Source organism: Lissotriton vulgaris, chromosome 6 (assembly GCF_964263255.1).
Source record: "Lissotriton vulgaris chromosome 6, aLisVul1.2, whole genome shotgun sequence".
In the NCBI taxonomy this organism is placed as follows: Eukaryota; Metazoa; Chordata; class Amphibia; order Caudata; family Salamandridae; genus Lissotriton; species Lissotriton vulgaris.
Window position 1 is genome coordinate 1165301799 of NC_141694.1, and position 19581 is coordinate 1165321379.

At 46.5% G+C, this 19581-nt stretch overlaps 1 protein-coding gene across 1 annotated transcript in view; it reads right to left on the bottom strand.

The window, feature by feature from the left end:
* The window catches only part of WDR64 (WD repeat domain 64), a 2246160-nt gene that overhangs the window by 399842 nt on the left and 1826737 nt on the right, over positions 1–19581 (bottom strand). The window contains exons 27-28 of the mRNA XM_086925751.1: positions 10943–11061; positions 8623–8728 (exon numbers count right to left, since the gene is read on the bottom strand). Of these exons, the coding sequence (XP_086781877.1) occupies positions 8623–8728; positions 10943–11061 (225 nt within the window). The remainder of the gene's footprint in view (positions 1–8622; positions 8729–10942; positions 11062–19581) is intronic.

The window sequence follows — 19581 nt, forward strand, 5'->3', positions numbered from 1 at the left end:
AATCGTACTGCAGGTTGCAAAGTATAATGCATACAGCGAGAAGAGTATTATAAAATAATACTGTAAAAGCATGGTATGGTTTCTAAACCATAGATAAATACATGCATAAATAAGAAAGGCTAAAACTACTCAACTGGTGCTTCTAAAATACGCCTACCCCGGTGTACCTAACCTAAGTCTTGTACAAGGGAAGAAGTAAGTGTGGTGTAGCATAGGTTTAGTTTCTTTGCCAAGAATCTATCTAAGATTTCTCTTAGGGTCTAATCAGCTCCATGTAGTGTAGAATGAAGGAGGTCTGGTATCTCTTGTCTCGTACTCGATTTCCCAACACCCCGCAAGCGGATCTTGGAAACACTGGAGCTGGATTCTCGGCAAGAGAAAGCACAGCTTCTCGATCAGTGCGTCAGCTGGAGGTTTGGCTTCCTTCGGCACTTGCTGTAGCGAGCTGCGTCGGGTAAGTAGATAGTCTAGCTGCTCCGAACCACCGTGTCTTGCTAGAGCAAGTGAAGGCATATTTATACCTTAAAGGTGCCTAGTTTGAAGTAAAGTTGGGAATAATAACATCAGAAAAGAACCCCAAGGGAATGGTAGTTCTTTGAAAACTCCATGAGTTCTTGGACACATCAATATTCAAGCAAGGGGATGTCCCTGACTGCTTAAGAGGATTTTCCAAGAAATCGTTGTGGCTTTTTGGAACGGGTGGAAGTAGCCATGCCTGTATTTGGACTGCATGGGCTATGTCAAAATAAGGGAATGATTTCTATGCCTATATTAGGGCAATGTGAATTGAACCTATAGAAAGGCATGAAACAGGAAATTTTGCTCGGATCCTAAAACGCCATACAACAGGGTCTCCAAATTTTAATACAGAGATTTGCCCTTTTTTAGTTTTACCCATCAGTTGGAGAGAAGCGCCTCTAGGACTATGCTAATGGCATAGGTGGAAAGTTTAGAAAGAGTGAGAAGGACTAATTACCTGAGGATATGGATATCAGATTAACCCTTGTGGCCGAAGGATCAATTAAATAGCACTACTATTTAAAAATATAGTGGATTGCACATATCTAAAATACTCAGAGAATACTTGTACAAGCCAGCTCTTGATATATATAGAGTGCAAGCAGTTAGTAGAGCTGTTTATGAATAAGATTTATGGGGGCATTTTGATGTTTCTTTTTTAGAGGAGGCTAAAAATGGTTTTATGAGGTACGTGTTGTTGATGCCTCAGAGTACATCTATGCTTCCCTTAAGACTGGATCTTGCAATGGAACCTAAAGCTGCCCATGTGAAGTTGAGGCCAATTTTATGTTGGATTCGGATGTGGACAGGCAAAGATCTAGCACTCTACAGGGAGGGATTGCCTGAAGTCGTTGGAAGGGCAAAATTCAACGGCTGACCGATGTTAAAAAAAATCATTCTTGCAGAGCTTTACTTGCTAAAGTTTTGGTTGGATGTGGATTCTCTTACAATTGGAGCCTGACACGTTATTAAAGATAGATGGTTAAGCAATACCAAGCATGCTCCCTGAGTAGGCAGGCTGACATTTCTTTTGTTGAAATGGGATTACAAATTTGGAGATATTTAGACCAGATGCAACCAGATGCAACCCCCCACAGTGAGATCACTTGCTTTACATAACGCTCAGATTGGGAACTTTGTCAACTGTCTCCTTTACATTTGAGTCACCAAAGTTGGGTGAAGGCAATAATGTGTGCCCAACCTGCATCTTATGTGAGGAGACCTAGAAACATCTCTTTTTCTTCTATAAATCTTATTTCAGGCCAAGGTCAAAATGGCTAAAACCAATGTGCAAATCTAGTAGGCATTTGCCTCTATAAAACTGCATTGTGTGCATGTAAACAAATACTACTTTGGCTGTTGTATTTACAGTTTTCAATTTTTTCATATGCAATTTGTTGCATTAGGTACAAGGTGTTGACAAAAAGGTAATATACGTGGTAAAGAAGAAATACTTCAGTCAGGGGACAAGCAGAAAATATGCAGGGGGCATTCAAATATGGAGCAGAGGACTGAGACTGACCAAAAAGCCATTCAATCATGAGCAGGGGGCTGACCCAAATTATTTGTTAAAATATGGGATATGATGATGTCTGCGACCGAAAGCTTAAGCTGTCTATAGCAGACCTCAAAGATGTATACTGCTGACTGTTGTATAAACAGTAAATGGTTTACTACTCGTGCCAGGGGGATTATTTACCAACTCCTCATGCCGCCAGTGCGTCACTTTCAAAATGAGAAAAAGTGATGCACCGGCTGCGCAAGTGGCTTGTAAATAAGCACCAAAGTTCGTCATGTCCAGGCTAATGCACTGTTATGACTTTTGGACTAGTTTCAGCGCTGTAGAAATTTTTTGATTTGAGTGCCCATGACTCTAATTTATTGTGAGACACTTGATTATTTTATATAATAAGGTTTAAACCTAGCAGGAGTGAGTTTGAGCTGCTTTAGTGCTGTCACCTACCAACACTTTCCAGGAGCAGACATGCAGTAGAGCAGCCATTGAGAATTTCGGTTTCAGCCACCTTCTCCGCTTTTTATCTAATGCGCATTTCCCCCAGCTTAGGACAAGTAATGGGTGGGGCTTAGACCAGAAGGGCCCTGTCCGCCTATGACTTTCCAGTATGATTCAGGTTTACTTTTCTCATTTCAACTTGATATTTTTCTTAGACAGCTCAGAATACAAATGTACCTGCAGCACAGATCTACAAGTAGCCTTCAAGCTAGGGTGGGTCAATTCAGGTGTTGTGTGTACACTATTATTTTCTATTGTGCCAGGCCTGTGTAACCTCTGACCTATGGCCTCAGACCTCCAGTCTTTAATTTATGCACTCTGGATTACATAAATTATTTTTGTGCCTATGTTTTAATATTAGGATGTGTTTTAGTTCTCATATTCCATATAGATTATAAAATCCCATTACATTCTAGATATCTTGTATATGAGCTATATTGGGAGACAAACTGAGAGATACTCACATATGACACAAGCGATGGATCATGGGACAGCTAGCTGTTTCCTATCCGCGAGGCAGGTAAGTGTACCTTTGCCACCTTCAGGCCATCCGGGATCTACCTGATGTTCAGCATGCACCAAAGGATTTATCCTTCTGAGGGGTATTTTAGTTTAAATTGTCTCAAGAATGTTGCGTATCTTTTCACTTATATATATCTCTTAAATATTAATTGTTATTTTTTGCTAATGTGTAACATTGCCTCTCATATTAGACCAACATAAGAAACCAGTGAGGAATATCCATTACTGTATTTCCACTGCAAATTCTCATTATCACATGTCACAATTGTGAGAACATCTTCACACATGTGCCTTTAAGTATTACTACAGATGGAGCACCGTGCTCCACCCACAAGGGAGAGATAATGGGACAGCAAGCTTTACCACCTGTGGGCCACATGGGATCTACCAAAGTTTCAGCTTGCAGCAGAGCATTTCATCCTTTTTAGAGTTATTAGTTTTATATTGTCTCCAAATAGTTGTGGCTCTTTTAAATTATTGCAGTTATAATGTGATTTCAAAACATTGTGGATATAAATCTCGCAGGTGTGGAAAAATGTTTTTTTTAGAGCTGTTTAGCATAGTTAACACATCTGCTCTCTGCTACCCCATCCTCCTTAGACTGTCCATAGTTGGTGAGTCGTTTGATGTGCTTCCAGAATAGGGCAAGATTTTTCGCTTTGAGGAGGGAAATTTGTTTAAGCCATTCTGCTTCTATCTGTTTAGTTCATTGTTCCCAGACTCTTCTTGGGCTCAGCTTGGAGGACTAGAACCATCCGGAGTGACTGATTTTTATTTTTTGTTCCATTGATAAGTAGGGCTTGTATTCCAGGTGAATAAATTGGGATTTCTGTGGCATCCGCCCTTAGGGTGTGTTTGAGGAAAATGGAGAGTCCGGGACGAGTTTTTGAAAATACCCTGATAGTACTGTTGCATCCATTGCCCAGGTCTCCTGCTGGCCAATAATGTTGCTAATATGGAAGTACCCAAGTACTAAATTTGCCATAATAAATTTAAGGATGCCTGCCACATATCAGGAAATGATGGTTAGATGTGTGTTTGGGCTGTTCTGAGAACCATCAAAATTCTGTCAAGAGGATTTGAGGATGCTGTCGAGAAAGATAGTTGCCTGTCAAGACCAAGAGGGTCATTAGGATGGCGGGCGGACTTTCACTGCCCGCTATCCTCATGGTAATAGGGGCCACCCGCCATAAGGGCGGGGGTCCCCTGGGGAGTATTAGGATGTGCCCGCCACAGTGGCGGGCACATCCTGTATTTTTAGCATTGTGGCGGGCGGTGCTCTCTGCAACGCCCGCCACAATGCTAAAAATGCATTTCAGCATTTGCATTTACAAAGCGGCAGGCACCGCGCGGAGCCTGCCATTTACAAAGCGGCAGGCACCGCGCGGAGCCTGCCGCTTTGTAAATGTAAATGAAGGGGGGTACCACAGGTACCCCCTGTGTGCACCCCCCACCTCTCCTTCACTCTGGGGGCCTGCAGGGGCCCCCCAGAGTGAAGACTGCATGCCTTTCCGTGGCAGCATCGCCGCCGCGGAAAGGCACCTAAATACAAACATCATAATATGGCTGGCGGTGTCTGATAGACACCGCCACCATATCATTCCTTTTCCGCCCCGGTCGCCTTGCGGACGGTCTCTCCGTCCGCCGAGGTCCCCCTGCCATACTAATATGGGGGGGGGTGGAAACTAGTGTGGATGTCGGGTGGATTGCCTCCGCCAGGCTGGTGGTGGCTACCGCCAGCCTGGCGGAGGCAATCTGCCCGACATCGTAATGACCCCCCAAGTGTCTGTGGTGATTGTGAGTGCCGGGTTTGCTGAAGAGGGCTGTCCTTTTGTCTACAGAGCATGTATTTCTCAAGGTATCATGTTGATGGAGCTTCTCGGCGAGGTAGTTGTCTGTGCGGATGCTGTCTGCACTGTTTAAGATAGAATAGGCCACCAGCTTTTGGGGTTTCTGTAGTTAGGACGTTGGGGTATCTGTTTTAAGGCCGGTGCTTGATCTCAATTCCCTAGTCCTCCAGTTGATTGATTTTGCATAGCATTTCAGTCTGATGTGACTTCTGGACCAGCCCAACGAGGGTAGACTCACGATAGATGTCCTGTGGTAGACATTGAAATTTGACTCAGGCGAGATCTGCCAACCTTATAGGGGCCAGTGAGGGTATGTGTATCATTAGACGTAGTATGTTGCCCCTATTTAAAATATTGTGGTGACCTTTGATGTAGTATCCTAGTGTGACAGCCACCTTGACAGTGCCATGCTCTGACTTTGGGGGGCTGCTGCTCTGTGAGCTGGTAACGTAGGCGTATCCCTCAGAGGATGCTGGTCCTCAGAGATTTAGAGGCAATCCTTGTGTTAAAATGCTGGATGTGACCCCAGTTGGGTCTCTCTCCGTTGTTGGTTCTGTATTCTATATTCGGAGAGGCTTGCATGCAAGCATCCATCTTTCCCCTTTTATTTGGTGAAGTAGTTGTAAGCTCAGTGATGGCTCTCATCCTTGCATCCGTGGGTTCAAAGCTTGTCCTTCCGCCTGTTTCCTCAGTTGCCCCCTTGTCTTGACTTTTTTTGATGTTGTGTGAATCTTTGGCTGCTGTATTTTTGGCCTTGTTGCTGACAGTCTTTGTGGTAAAAATTGGATGTAGCTGGATGGGGCCCGAGGCTATTTCTGTTGTGTGTTTTCGGATAAGGAGAGATGCAGCTCTGTTTTTGGCTTTTGCTCTTTCTTGAAGTTTTCTCAGTTTTTTCTTTGCCTTCCTGGAGAGTGTCCCTCCTGGCCATTTGGGGCTCGATGAGACTTTGGATCTGTCCTGCCAGTGACTAGGTGAAAGTTCTTGGCCTGTCATCTTGGGTGCGGGGAAAAACGGAGATCTCAGGTGATGGGGGCTGTTTAATGATTGATGCTGTTAGGGGGTTTTCTAGTAAATTGGTTCAGTGGTCGGAGAGTTCAGTGGCTGGATCTGGGCAGCTTAATGTTGGATGAGGTCTTGCTGAAGAAGGCCCACTGGTGCCTCGGATTGAATCAGCCAGAGCTGTCAGACCTGCCTGTAGGGTTTCCTACTAGTCAATGATTGGTGCACAAGAGCAGGAGCACTAGTTTTGTGAGGGGAGATACATATTCTCAATGCGGTCCATTCTTTTGTTCAAATCCGCAAGGCACAGGGGTAATTAATGAAGTAAGTATATTTGGAGTTCCATTTTTCGAAGAATGCCATAGTAGGGCTTTGGCCATTATTTTTTGTGGATTGCTAAGTTTTAGGGATTCAGAGGATGCCATTGTATAGGAGTTATCTGTATTTTGGGAGCAGGAATGGAGGTGTTTGGTCCCGTGTCATGATCTAAACAGCTGCCGGGTGAGCTCTATTGTTTGTTTGATTTTGGTTTCTATAGTTTGAAGAAACATTGTTGATAGGTCCCCCAATTCCTCTTTATAGAGGGCTTCTGGTGGATCTTGGACTGTCGCCTGTGCAAAGTTCTGAGAGGGAGATGATTGCAGTTGGTGTTTGAGCAGTGATTGATATGATCTTTCCTGACACATTCGTTGTGTACTTGGATCTATCTATGAAAGATAATATCTAATCCTGTGAGGCAAGAGATTTGAGTTTTTTTAGCTTATTGTCAAGCCAGGAAAGCAATGGTGTTAGTCTGGTGATGCCCACATGCAGAAATAAAATCGGTGTTTTGTAACCGTGAGGCCCTGGTACTATGGGGCGGGTGGTGAGCCTGCTTGAAGGTTGCTAATAAAGAGGGCCTCCTCTTAGCTCCTTGAATTGCTTACAGAGATAGCTGCTCCGACTGAAGATGGACCGCCACTTGAGACGGGGGAGAAATCATTTATTAATGAGGCCTGCTTTGGGGATCTCAGGGTTATTCTTCATTTGTGGGGAACCGTGAGCCCGGCCTGACCTGTTAACAGGTTTCCTTTTTAAAATATTATGCTTTGGTAGTAATGTTTCTTATGTGGTGATGCAGGGGTTTCTGCCTGGGGAGGTGGAGGACTATGGGCAGTAACATGCTGGCTCAGTTCATGTGTGCTCAGGATGTGAGATGAGAAGTGAAGTCCATAATTCGATTTTATCAGAGGGGAATTGCTCTTTTCGACCGCCCCGCCTGGAGCTTGTCCTGGCCGACCTGCTGGTTTTGGGTTGGCCGGTGAGTATGAGTGTCTGCTGGTTAATTCACTTGGTACCACTTGAGGGCTGATTGTTAGTAGTAAGTAAGTTGCACAGTTTTGCACAGGTTTGGGCGAGCTCAGTGGTTGCAGTCTATACAGAGAACCAAGCTTGTGCCGGACTAATTATACTGCACGTTGTCTGTTTTAGTGGGGACTGGAGGGGTGCTGATCTTAGTTGTAGGAAAGTTTGTCAGTTTAAGCACTATTGGGATTGAAGAAAAACAATTTCCTGGGGAAAGCTTTGATGTGGGCCTGCCGGCCCGCCGGCCTCTCTCCATCAATTCAGGGCAGGCCTCTTCTATTCGAACTATGCACTCTACACCAGTAACAGGAAACTAGAGCAGGCTTGATCCTTTGGTACCTTAGTATTTAATGGAGCCTCTGTCTGCCCCCAGGTAAGTGCAGGCAGTTGAGATGTTAGTTGGAAAGAAGTGGGGGAGGGTGGTTTGTGGTCCTTGCCACAGAGAATTTAATATTGAGACTATCGGGGGGATGGTCAGCTGCCCCAGGTCCTGGTAACTCCTGACCTCTTCTCTCCCCCCCCTGCACCCCCACCCTCCAGCTCAGCGCAGTGCTGCAGTTTCTCACTGTGTTCCTTCTGTGCCGAGGCTCCTTGTTACTGTAGGTGTTGGTACTGGTGGACTAGTAGCCTCCGTGCCACACTCAGGGGGTCTGGCTCCCCCAAGGTTGGTCAACGGGTATACACCTGCTGTCTGCACCCGAATGCGCCCATTGTAGAGAATGCTGGCACCTTGCAAGTGGGGGCCCTTCGGAGGTCCCCAAGCCACGTTCGGATCAACCTCTGCAGATGCACAGGCCCACTCTCTGCAGCAGCCAACTATAGCTACCACACTCACACAAGCACACCCTGTTGTTGGCAGGCCTCCTGTGGAGCCAGTGGAGTGTGTTCTGGGTTATGGGCTCTGGCTTGGAGATGCGCCTGATTCGACCCTGCGGCTGTGTGTTGGTGTCAGGCATGAGCAATCGAGCAGGAGTACAGATCTAGCTTGGAACTGTTCTTTGCTTTGGGGCGTTTCCCTGGAGTAGAGGTGGGGAGTGTACCACAGCCTCTATTATCTACCAAATGATAAAAGGTTTTATATAAAAAAGAAAAGGAATCACTTCTGCTATTAACGTCAAGCTACTACAGGTTATATTTTTTATATCACATTTTAGTGAGAGATTCTTTATACATTCTATTGATTAAATATGCTATACAATGACAGTGATTATCAGACTGTGCATATAAGAAAAATAATGTCACTTTATTGTGATATTTTTGTTCAGCTGTTTCGCATATTGTTATGGCTTCATCGCATGCAATGATTGGTGATTTTTGAGTGAATAACCATTTTTCCAATACTTTAAATGGTCATGGCTGTGATGTAGGTCTTACCTTTGTTACCAGCTACTATCACTTTGGCGTACTCGTCAGTGCACAGTGCTGTCAGGCCAGTTGGGGGGTGATTCATATTAGGCAGTACCCGTTTAATTAAAACCCCCTGTTAAAAAAAAATACAACAACAATTCAGTCATTTCAAATCAGGTTCAAAGTATATGATACATAGCACTAATGTCCATATGTGCTTAAACTGAATTTCTCCTTGCAGAAAATCAAACATGCAAGTCTTAAGTCAGGGTGAAGAATGTGGTATGTGTGTTCTGTGTATAAAGAGAACATATGGTTAATTCCACTGTTCCATATTCTTTAATAGTAAGAAGATGCAACCTTTTCCTGTTTTTCTAATAGTTTTAGCCCACTGTACATCCCTTCTTTAGATAAGGCACATGGGGGCCTATTTATGAAAAGCTTAGACAATGCAGCACTGCACTGCACCGCGTGACATGGAAAGGGCAGGAATGCTCTGTATTTAAAACATTTTTGACAGCCTAGCGCTAACGCAGGCCCCCTTGCACCATGGTGCAATGGTGCCAATGGTGCATGCAGTTATATTTCTCTTTCTATGTGTGCTGCAGGACTCAAATCAGGTTTTCCAATTTCAAAGTCACCAGCTTTAGCCATAAGGTGACATTGCTTCCCTTGTCTGGGTGCATGCGCCTCCCTAAACAACTCCTAATCGCTCTCTTAAACCCTCCTTACTACTTCCTAAACTACTCCCATTTATTAATAATAATTTCATCCTTCCTCCCACACTTACTAATAAAACATTGGTGGGGTGCTCCACAGAGAAGAGACAGAATAGACATGAGTTTAGATATCTACAACTTAGGTATGTGAATAGCAATTTATAGTATGTGAGCACTATACATACTATAAAATGCAGTTTCTGAATAAATCCCTAATTCTATCATGTAGGGGAGTGGCATAGAGTGGAGAAGAGCAGAGTGGAACAGCGTAGAAGGGAGTGGTTTCAAGTGAAGTGGCAGGTCGTGGAGAAGAGTGCAGGGGTGTAGACTGGAGTGCAGTGTTGGAGAGTAGAGTAGAGTGTCATAAAGTGGTGTGTCGTATAGTGCCTTACAATGGAGGGGCATACAGTGCAGTGGCATAGTGTGTAGTGGCATAAAGTGGATTTCAGTAGAGTGAAATAGGGCTGTGTGGAGTGGTGTAGAGTAGAGTGGCATAGAGTAGAGTGGCATGTCATAGAGTAGAATAGGGTGCCGTAGAGTGCAGTGGTGTGGTGTTACAGTGGAGTCTTGTGTCACAGTGACACGCCATACAGTGTTTTACAGTGGGGGCGTAGAGTGGAATGACATAAAGTGGAGTGGCATTGAGGCAAATAGCAGAGAGTGGAGTGGCATAGAGTGGGGTGGCGTAAATATGAGGGGATTCCAATGAAATAGCATTGAGTGGAGTGGAGTAGAGAAGAGTAGCATAAAGAGGAGTTGAGTAAAGTGGAGTGGCATAGAGTGCAGTGGTATGTCATCGGGTTCAGTTGCGGGTCGTAGTGTGAAGTGGTGTGTTGTAGCGTTGAGTGGCATATTGTACAGTGTAGTGGTTTTAGTGTGTGGAGTGTCTTTTGCATTTTGGAGTGTCTTGCATTTTCCATTATTTTTTTTACAGATATAGCTGAAAAATGGCTGAGTTCTTGGTTTCTACATTAGATATAGGTTATTACATGTGTTTTCACCTACAGGAGGGCATGTGGCACTTTATAAGAGTGTAAATAGTTAGGAAAGAGTATTTATATTTTTATATATATATTTTAGAAATTGACAGAGTACCGCGGTACTATCTAGGAAGTACCGCAGTGCATCTTGAAGTTTAAAAAAAAAGATTTATAACAAATAATAAAACAATCATTTTTTATTGTTGTATATTATTGTTTTATTGCTTATCATAAATCCCTTTTTTATTTCAAAAGATGCTGCATACTTCCAAGGTCCGTGGTAGGTTTGGTAATTAAAAATAGGGCTTTATGACAAACAAAAAAGAAGCATAATTTTATGTCAAAATGTGCAGGTTCAACTGATCCCCTCTCAAAAACCAATAGATAAATCTGTTTTACCAGAAACTGTCGGGACTCGGGGACACATACACATTTTCATTTCCATGAATCACACTTGGAGACACAATATTTTCTGACATAGTAACCTCCATAACTTTTTAGGTTACATTAATTGTGGTAACAGTGACTACAAAATGTGCAGCTTTTTCCTGTATTTTCGAGGACTTCATGCAGCATAAGCTATCTATGTGACAACATGCTTCTCAACTATTTTGTGTTTACATTTTTTTTTCAATAATCCATCAGTACCTTGCTGTTCCATAAATACAGGTATCCATCTTCATTAGCGCAGACTAAGACTGGTCGACACTTAGAGGTAACTGTAAGCTGACATATTTCCTTTTCTTCTTCTTTTGACTGTTCTGTTTCTGTTGAGAAACACATACATTGTAATTGATTGTTTTGCCTGGACAGTACTCCCTAAAAGTACAGAAGATTTTCCTGAACAAATGGAATACAAGTGGACAAACTGGTCAAATCATTTTGCCTGGGAAATTTCTAAATATTGATGTTCAGTTTGCCTCCCAGTGCACTATTCGGCCCAGATTTACAAAAGTATCACGGAACGCAGCGTAGCACCCATAGTTGCTGCACTATATTAGGTGACAGGGAGAGATATGGTACTCTCCTCCCTCCTTCCTCGTGCCGGTGCGCAATCAGGCAGCTGAGGGCCACGCACACACCTTTACACCATAGTGCAAAGGTGTCTGCTTGAGTCTAGTATAGGTTTTGTACTGGACCAAACAATATGCTTAGACTAACTTTACAGCTTTTGCCACTTTGGGTGTGTGCTACTCAGTGCAGCATGCATGCAAAGTGGGGAAGTTAAGAGAAATACAAGCATTTGTCCTTTTTAATGCCTGCTTTCAAGTGTCGTTCAAGTGTCGTTATTTTTGGGGCACAACCCTGCCTATTGTGGTTAGTAGATGCGGTTTTGTGTAAAAAATCATGGGTGGTTACATTGGAACACCCATGCACCACCCCTAAAATGCTCCTTGACACAGAGTAACGTATAACAGTGCTTTGTGCTGCTTTGTATTACTTTGCTTTTCAAAACAACACAAACATTGGTTTGTTAATCCTGAAAAGGATTTTGTGTTCGCTCTGTGTTGTAAAGGTAATGCAAACCCGACGCAAAACCTTTATATATCTGGCCCTTAGTTATAATGATGCACAGTGGTGTAATGCAAAATGTTGGGGCCCCGGCAGTCCATGAAGTGGGTCCCTTATTCTCCTATATATATCACAGATATACATTGACATTGGGGTGAATGGGGAACCCCTGAAAGCTTGGGGGCCTGCAGGCACTTGTGTTACAATCCGAAGATGGCTGCTACTAAAGTGCATGCACATGCTGCAAATACTGTAGGGACCTGGCAAAACTATCCAAATGCTTCTTGTGCGGGTTGCACCCACCAGGTATGCTATCAAAGGGAGTACTCTTTGTGGTCTTCTGAGGTGCTGTGGCCCAAACACCTCTACATTGCCAGTCAAAGGTCAAGCGCTGGGTTATATTTGGACAGATATCAAAAGAGCAACCCAATAATCACCTTAGGACTGGGTATATTCAATAATAAAAGCACATTGTCCTTAGAGGAAACATTTGTAAAATATTAATCATTTGTAATAATGTTACATACATGAACATTTAATCTGAATGACCACAGGGAATAAATGCAGATATACCTGAATGTGTCAAAACGGTATATTTTTATTCCACTTGGAGTATCATCAACAAATTAATATCTGGCAACAAACATACTACCAAAAAAGTAATACATAATTTAACAGTAGTATATAAAACACCTTTCGCATGAGTTTTGGTTAATCAAAAAACCATATTGATGAGAATTAAACACAGCATATAGTCATATTAACATCAAGTGTATTCGACAAATATGCGAAAAGGGTGATGGGCGTCGACATTTCGGTCCCCCGTTGATCTAACAGATCCTTGGGACCCTCTTCAGGACGAAAGAGTTGCACATATACATCTAATGTAATAAAAAACCAACACTACATGCCATCCCTGTGACTCAAAGAGGTTTGTGTAGTCTGCTCAACACATAAGGAAAACAAAGGTGCACAGATACCACTAGTGTCAACCAAACCATATTAATATTGTGTTGCCGAAGGGCGTGGCCAACTGCATGGCCGGGTGAGACTTGCCTCGGCGCAGCTCCCGGCAAGACTGCATAAGATCCGATGTTTACAATACCCGATAATGAAGAAACTTTGATTTAGGCGGTTGAGGAGGCAGCGTAAGGCGTACGGCACCAGTGAAGAGCGCCGGCTCCGTCCTACATCTGCGCAAGGGCAAGATATTGGACCTGAATCCTCCCGGGGGCAGAAACTCTAGGCACCCAAGATGGCGGCGGCCGGAGCTCCCGAGACCCTCGGCTGAAGCGACGGTGAGGCGGTGAGGGCAGCGGGGGGTGTTTCCCCACTCACACGGAGGCAAAAGACTCTGGGCCTCGCTTCGCTTCCCCGCCGAGATCCCCCCCCCCCCGGGCGCTCTCGAGGATCCGAGACACGGACACGGACTGGGGCCTGTGAAGCCGGGAACTAGATTTGCAACTCCCCGATCCCCGGCTGGACTGTCCGGACTGTGCGGCCTGCATAAAGTGGCCCCTGGGCCTGTCGGAGCTCTGGGGAGACGGAGACACGGCGGCGACCTGAGGGGACTGAGCGTGGTGGGTGTCTGGCCCCCCTCGCCCCCCCACTCCGCCGGCGGCAGCAGTGAGAGCCTGCGGGACCCGGGGATAGAGTTTAGAGAGGCAGGCAGACCTGGGGCCGCCTGCTGTGGGCTTGGGCTCTCTGCTCGCCCCCCCGGAGTACATTGGGGACCCTTAAAGGCCTCTGACCCCGACGGTTGCCCCCGTGGAGAACAACAGAGGGTGATCTTGTGGGCGGACCCGGGTGAGTCGCGGACTGTACCTGACTCGCCGAGCTGGTCCTGGTCGCCCCACTGAGGAAGGTCCACGGGTCCTGAGAGCGTGTCAGAGAAGTCCAGAAGTGCGGTGGGGTCAGAGGTCCTCCTACTACGCCAGGACTTAAGGAACTTATCGGACAGAGTGGGCACGGCGGAGACCAGGATCTCGGAAGCGGAGGACCACGTTACCTCCCTCAAAAAAGATATGGCGGAACTGCAGGCTTCACATAGACAGCTGATGTGGCGGGTGGACGATGCGGAGAACAGGGCACGCAGAAACAACCTGCGCTTTGTAGGTCTGAGAGAGGGAATTGAGAAGACGGCACTCATGGCTTACATCTGTATTCCCACAGGCTCACTTCTCTAACTGTTTCGTGATTGAAAGGGCGCATAGGGCCCTCCTAGCAAAACCACCGGAGGGAGCGAGACCACGCCCGATCATCGCAGGGTTCCTCAACTATGCGGATAGGGATCTCATCCTCAGAGAAGCCCGAAAAAAGGGAGAGATCAAGTTTGAGAACACTGTCATCATGATCTTCCCTGATTATAGCCAGGATGTGCAAAAGCAACGACGCTCATATGACACTGTGAAGGCTAAACTGCGAGAAATGAAAACATCCTATATGCTGCTTATCGCGGCGAAACTAAAGGTCCTATTTAAGGGCAAGTCACACTTCTTCAATCGCCCAGAGGAGGCCTGGCACTGGCTGGAGGAGAGACCGTTGCTACGAGAGGCGGAGGAGGAGGGACGCAGAATCCGTAGTGAGATGGCGGCAGCCAACTTCAGGAGAAGCCCGACCAGGTCGCAGAGACCACGACGACATCGGGCAGGCAGACAAACGCAACTGACGCCATACCTGCCCCAACAAGTAGCGAGCGGAGAAGACCGAGGGAGTGACGACGACGCCAACGATGACCCTGCTCTGGGGTCCAGATTGAGGTGCCTGCTTCCGACGTCAGGAAATGTGACGGAACATGAGGATGATACGAATATCTCAGACGTAGAGGAACAGACGGAACATTCCCTGCACCCGTTGGTCGTTGCCATCCAAGAACTGGAGCAAGGGGAGACTGGCAACGCGGAGGCTACTGAAACAGAAACGCAGGACTCCCATTCCTGAGAAAATACGGGACTGAGATCCAAAATAGCAGTTCTTTGCTTTGAGACACGCAAGTAGCACTTTCTGTTCTTTGGGGTGGGCATACGCCACTTTAGAACTTAAGTTTGGACAGCTAGACATTTTTTAGCTGGGGTTGTTTGAGGGGTGGGCGACAGACCTTGCTGCCTGGTAGTCCGAGCCGTCGATGGTTGTACGGGTGGGATGGCCGGGAGGAACAGGTGGGGTGGTGGAGGTGGGGGAAGGGGTTGTTCATTCAGTTTGGTTGTTTGAGAAAGGGGAGGGGGGGTACACATTTGGGTGAACACAGTCATGGGTGTTGGTGCAAAATGTGGCTTTCTGATACGGGCGACCGCCCGCCTCGTCTGACCTCCCTGCCTGGATGGCAAGTAAATTGTTGGCACGATCTATGAACACTGAGAAACTGCACGTCCTGACATGGAACATGAATGGTCTGGGTAACAAGATAAAGCGGGGACTGGTGAGCAACTATCTCAAGAGAGTAGGCCCAGACATCATTTTCCGACAGGAAACACATCTTAGGGGTACGGCTTGTGCATTCATAGCAAGGGGTAGATATAAAGTCCTGGGGCATGCGGGATACATGACTGACTCTAGGGGGGTAGCGATTATTGTTAAGAATACTTTCCTGTTCCGTATCATGGGTACGTGGGGGGACCCACTGGGGACATGTGTAGGGGTGCAGGGGACTTGCCGTAGACGCACCTACACTCTTGTTTCGGTATATGCACCTCCCAAATTGCAGGCGAATATGCTGAAGATGCTACCGACCATACTCTTAGACACCTCAGATACCATACAGATAGTGGGTGGCGACTTTAATGATGTGATGGATAGGAGTCTAGATAGATCAGGAGCGCCGAGCACTCAAGGGAATCAGACTCTCCTTGCCCAAATGATCTCCGCGATAGGCCTAACCGATGTCTGGAGACTGCTGCACCCAGACACTACAGCATACTCATTCTACTCGGCTGCGCATAAGGTGTTTTCCAGACTGGACTATATATTCATGCCTAGGCAGGAACTAACCATGGAGGGCACGGCGGAATACTTGACGCCGCTACTAGTGCCGATGGGCCGTTCTGGATACAGAAGGGAGGCCTCATGGTGTCTTGCCGCTTGGGACCTAACAAATAAGACAATACTTAAGGGCATTAGAGCAGATGCACGGGTATACCTGGCTGAAAATGATGGGTCGGTGGACTCGGCAGTGACCTTGTGGGAAGCTCTGAAGCCAGTGATGAGAGACAGAATAAATGGCAGATATGGGGAGGAGAAGAGGAGGCTACAGGAGGAGGTAGGGAATGTTGAACGGGATATAGTGGAGCTGGAGAGAGAACACTTACTTACAAAGAGCACGAAACCTTACGTAAATTGCTGGACAACCAGAGACGCTATCGGGAACTGGTGTCGGAGGAGGCAAGAACGCAAAACCTGGCCACACTCCACCGACTATACGACGTGGGGGATAAGTCGGGTAAACTTCTAGCCTGGCTCAGTCGTAAGGAGAGAGCGGCGCGGTGGGTAGATGAAGTCATAGATGAGGAGGGGAGGACTGTGTGCTCAGACCCCCACATTGCGAATGCGTTCGCAGCCTATTATGATGAACGCTTCTACAAAGCCAGACAATTGGGCACGTGCAAGGATTCTCTCCACTATATGTCATGGGTCGATCTGCCTGTGGTGAACGCTGAGACCCTACCTGCGTTGAAGGCCGACATCTCCTTGGAGGAGGTAAAAGCTGCCATTGCCGGACTAAAGCCGGGCAAAGTACCGGGGCCAAACGGTTTTCCTCCGGAATTCTTTAAGGGCACGGCTGATATACTGGCTCCTCACCTGAAAAATCTTTTTCTTGAAGCGTGCCAGGAGGGAGGTCTGCCCGCTGACCTCACCATGGCGACCATAATCCCTATACACAAAGAGGGCAAGTCACAGGAGGACTGTGCCTCATATCGACCCATCTCCCTGTTGAATACGGAGGTGAAACTCCTTGCTACGGTCTTGGTGCGACGGCTGAGAACAGTAATACCCGACCTGATACATTTAGACCAAACTGGCTTCCTGCCAGACAGGGCCATAAAATTCAACCTCAGGCTCACGCACAACTGGCTGCAGGAGGTGAGAGATAGGGAACCACCACATTGGTTTCTTTCCTTGGACGCCGAAAAGGCCTTTGACTCGGTGCATTGGCCGTTCCTGAGGGCGCCCTACAAAAATTTGGTTTCGGCCCAAAATTTCGAACGTGGGTGCGCCTTCTCTATACCAACCCGCGAGCAAAAGTAAGATTAAACGGGAGGCTCTCCCACGAAATTTCAATCCAAAGAGGCACTCGACAGGGCTGTCCTCTATCGCCGCTTCTTTTCACGTTAATAATTGAAGTATTGGAGGCCAGGATTAGGCAAAACCATAAGATCTCAGGCTTCCGGGTCGCAGATGCAGCTGGGACGCAGGAGAAATTGTCCCTATATGCGGACAATGTCCTTCTCTACATCACTGACCCAAAGACCACAGTGCCTGAATTGTTCCGGGAGCTGGACTGCTATGGCAGTTACTCCGGATATGCTATAAACTGGCACAAGTCCGTCCTTTTCAACCCCAGAGGGGATGCACGTGGGGAGGCTCTTCCAGACAGGCTGGTGGTGTCTGCGGAGGGCTTCCAATATCTGGGTGTATACATCACGCTGGACAGGCAACTGTCGCGTCACAAAAATGTAGAGAGAATACTCGTGAACTCCACATCTGACATGGACCGCTGGCGCCAGCTCCCTTTGACACTCCTGGGCAGAGCGGCAATGTATAAAATGATAGTATTACCCAAGTATTTATACGCCCTACAAAATGAATATTATCTAATCCCAGACAGCCTAATATGTAAAATTCACGCTGACCTTGGAGCTTTTATATGGCTGGGTAAGCAGCCGAGAATAGCGCTGACCACCCTCCAACGTCATCAATATAGTGGAGGAATCTCGCTCCAAAATCTTGAAGCCTACTATTGGGCGGAGCACGTGTCCCCCACTAATGACTGGCTCCATGCTCCGGCGGACCACCCTATGTATGCGCTGGAGCGTAACAAACTATCCCCGCATAATCTGCTGTCGTATTTATACGGCGGACCGGCGAAGAAGTCATTGCTCCCGGCCACGAGCATCACACTCCGGGCCTGGAGATTGGCCATGAGACCCACAGGTTGGGATAAGAAGCCCACCCGGCAGACACCACTCTGGCAGTGCAAATGGCTCCCTGAGCAGCATAAGCTTACCGGCTTTAAGTGGTGGGATGATATTGGAATTTCCACGATAGGAGATGTAATTGCTAAGGGAGAACTGAAACCCTCTGCGACCTTGAAGGCAGAATATGGGCTCCATGACTCGCAGCTTTTTAAATACATCCAACTGCGCCATGCATGGAGGGCACAGGCTTTGACTCTGGAGGGTCTTCCTGATTATGCCCCACTAGAAGGTAGGCTACTAAAGGAACAGATACCAAACAAGGCGGTATCACTCACATATAAAACACTTACCAACAACATGCTGGGAGACCTGGCAAAGCTTAGGGACACCTGGGAGAAGGAAGTAGGAACACTTGAAGATATCGACTGGGACATAGTCCTAATGCACCCGAGGGAGGTGGCTATTAAATCCAGGCTCCGCCTTATTCAATACAACGTGCTTCATAGAACATATTTCGATAGGGTGCGATTACTCAAAATGGGGAGAACATTAGACGATAAGTGCCTACAATGTCAGCATGAGGGAGGGAATTTCTTCCATATAATATGGACATGTGACAGAATACAATCCTACTGGACCCTCATCTTTACTGAACTAAGGGATGTCTTGTCTGTGCCGCGTGAACAGGAGCCCAAATTGGCCATCCTGGGAATGACTAATGATGTTGACCTCCCCCGCCCCCTACTGGTGTTCCTGACCCTGGCTCTGGTAGTGGCAAAACGTGACATTGCAAAATATTGGGGGGCAGTGAACGCCCCTACTGTGGAGGAGTGGAGAAGAGGGTTGGACCTTTACATGGCGGCAGAGCGGGTGACGTATAAATCAAGAGGCTGTCCGAGAAAGTTTAAAAAGGTCTGGTCGAAGTGGAGACATTACCATGGGCTGGATGGAGGGCTGGGGGTGGGAGGCACATGACTGCGCCTAATGTTGGAGGGAGGGTCGAGATGATGTTGAGGTGCACGTCCTGAGTGGAACTTGATGCCACAGAAACAATGATGGACGAACTTTACATGTACCAATTGTCTGCCAGGCGCGAGAGGGAGGGATGGGGATTGAAGGAAACATATGATGCCACTACCATGACTGTACAGTTAAGTTATGAACAAAGTGTTATTAAGCCGATTTTTCATTCACAGTAATGTTTGTTCTGGGGGGGCGGAGGGGGGGAAACATAACAGAAAATGCGGATGCCTAGATGGCTTACATGGATGCCCCCTATGCTAGGTTGATGGTGTACGGAGAGCGAACCACCGATATTGACAGATTGACTTTTGGGATATGTGCTGAAGAGACACGTGGGGCTCCATGGTCTATATTCTGATGTGTAATGCTGTTTTATTTGAATAACTATGCCAATGTTGACCTTCTGTTATCTGAGTATCTGCAATAAAAAATTAAAAAAATATATATATTGTGTTACCCAAACAAAAACACCATAAAACACACGTGTGTAATAGTGTAAATCATAAAGAAGGAGCCTGTATCAGACCACCAGAGTAAAGAAACTAAACCACTTATAGAAGCACTCAATCACTTATTATATTCAAGGAAATTGTGTCTAAATAGATGAATCACTAGGTGCTA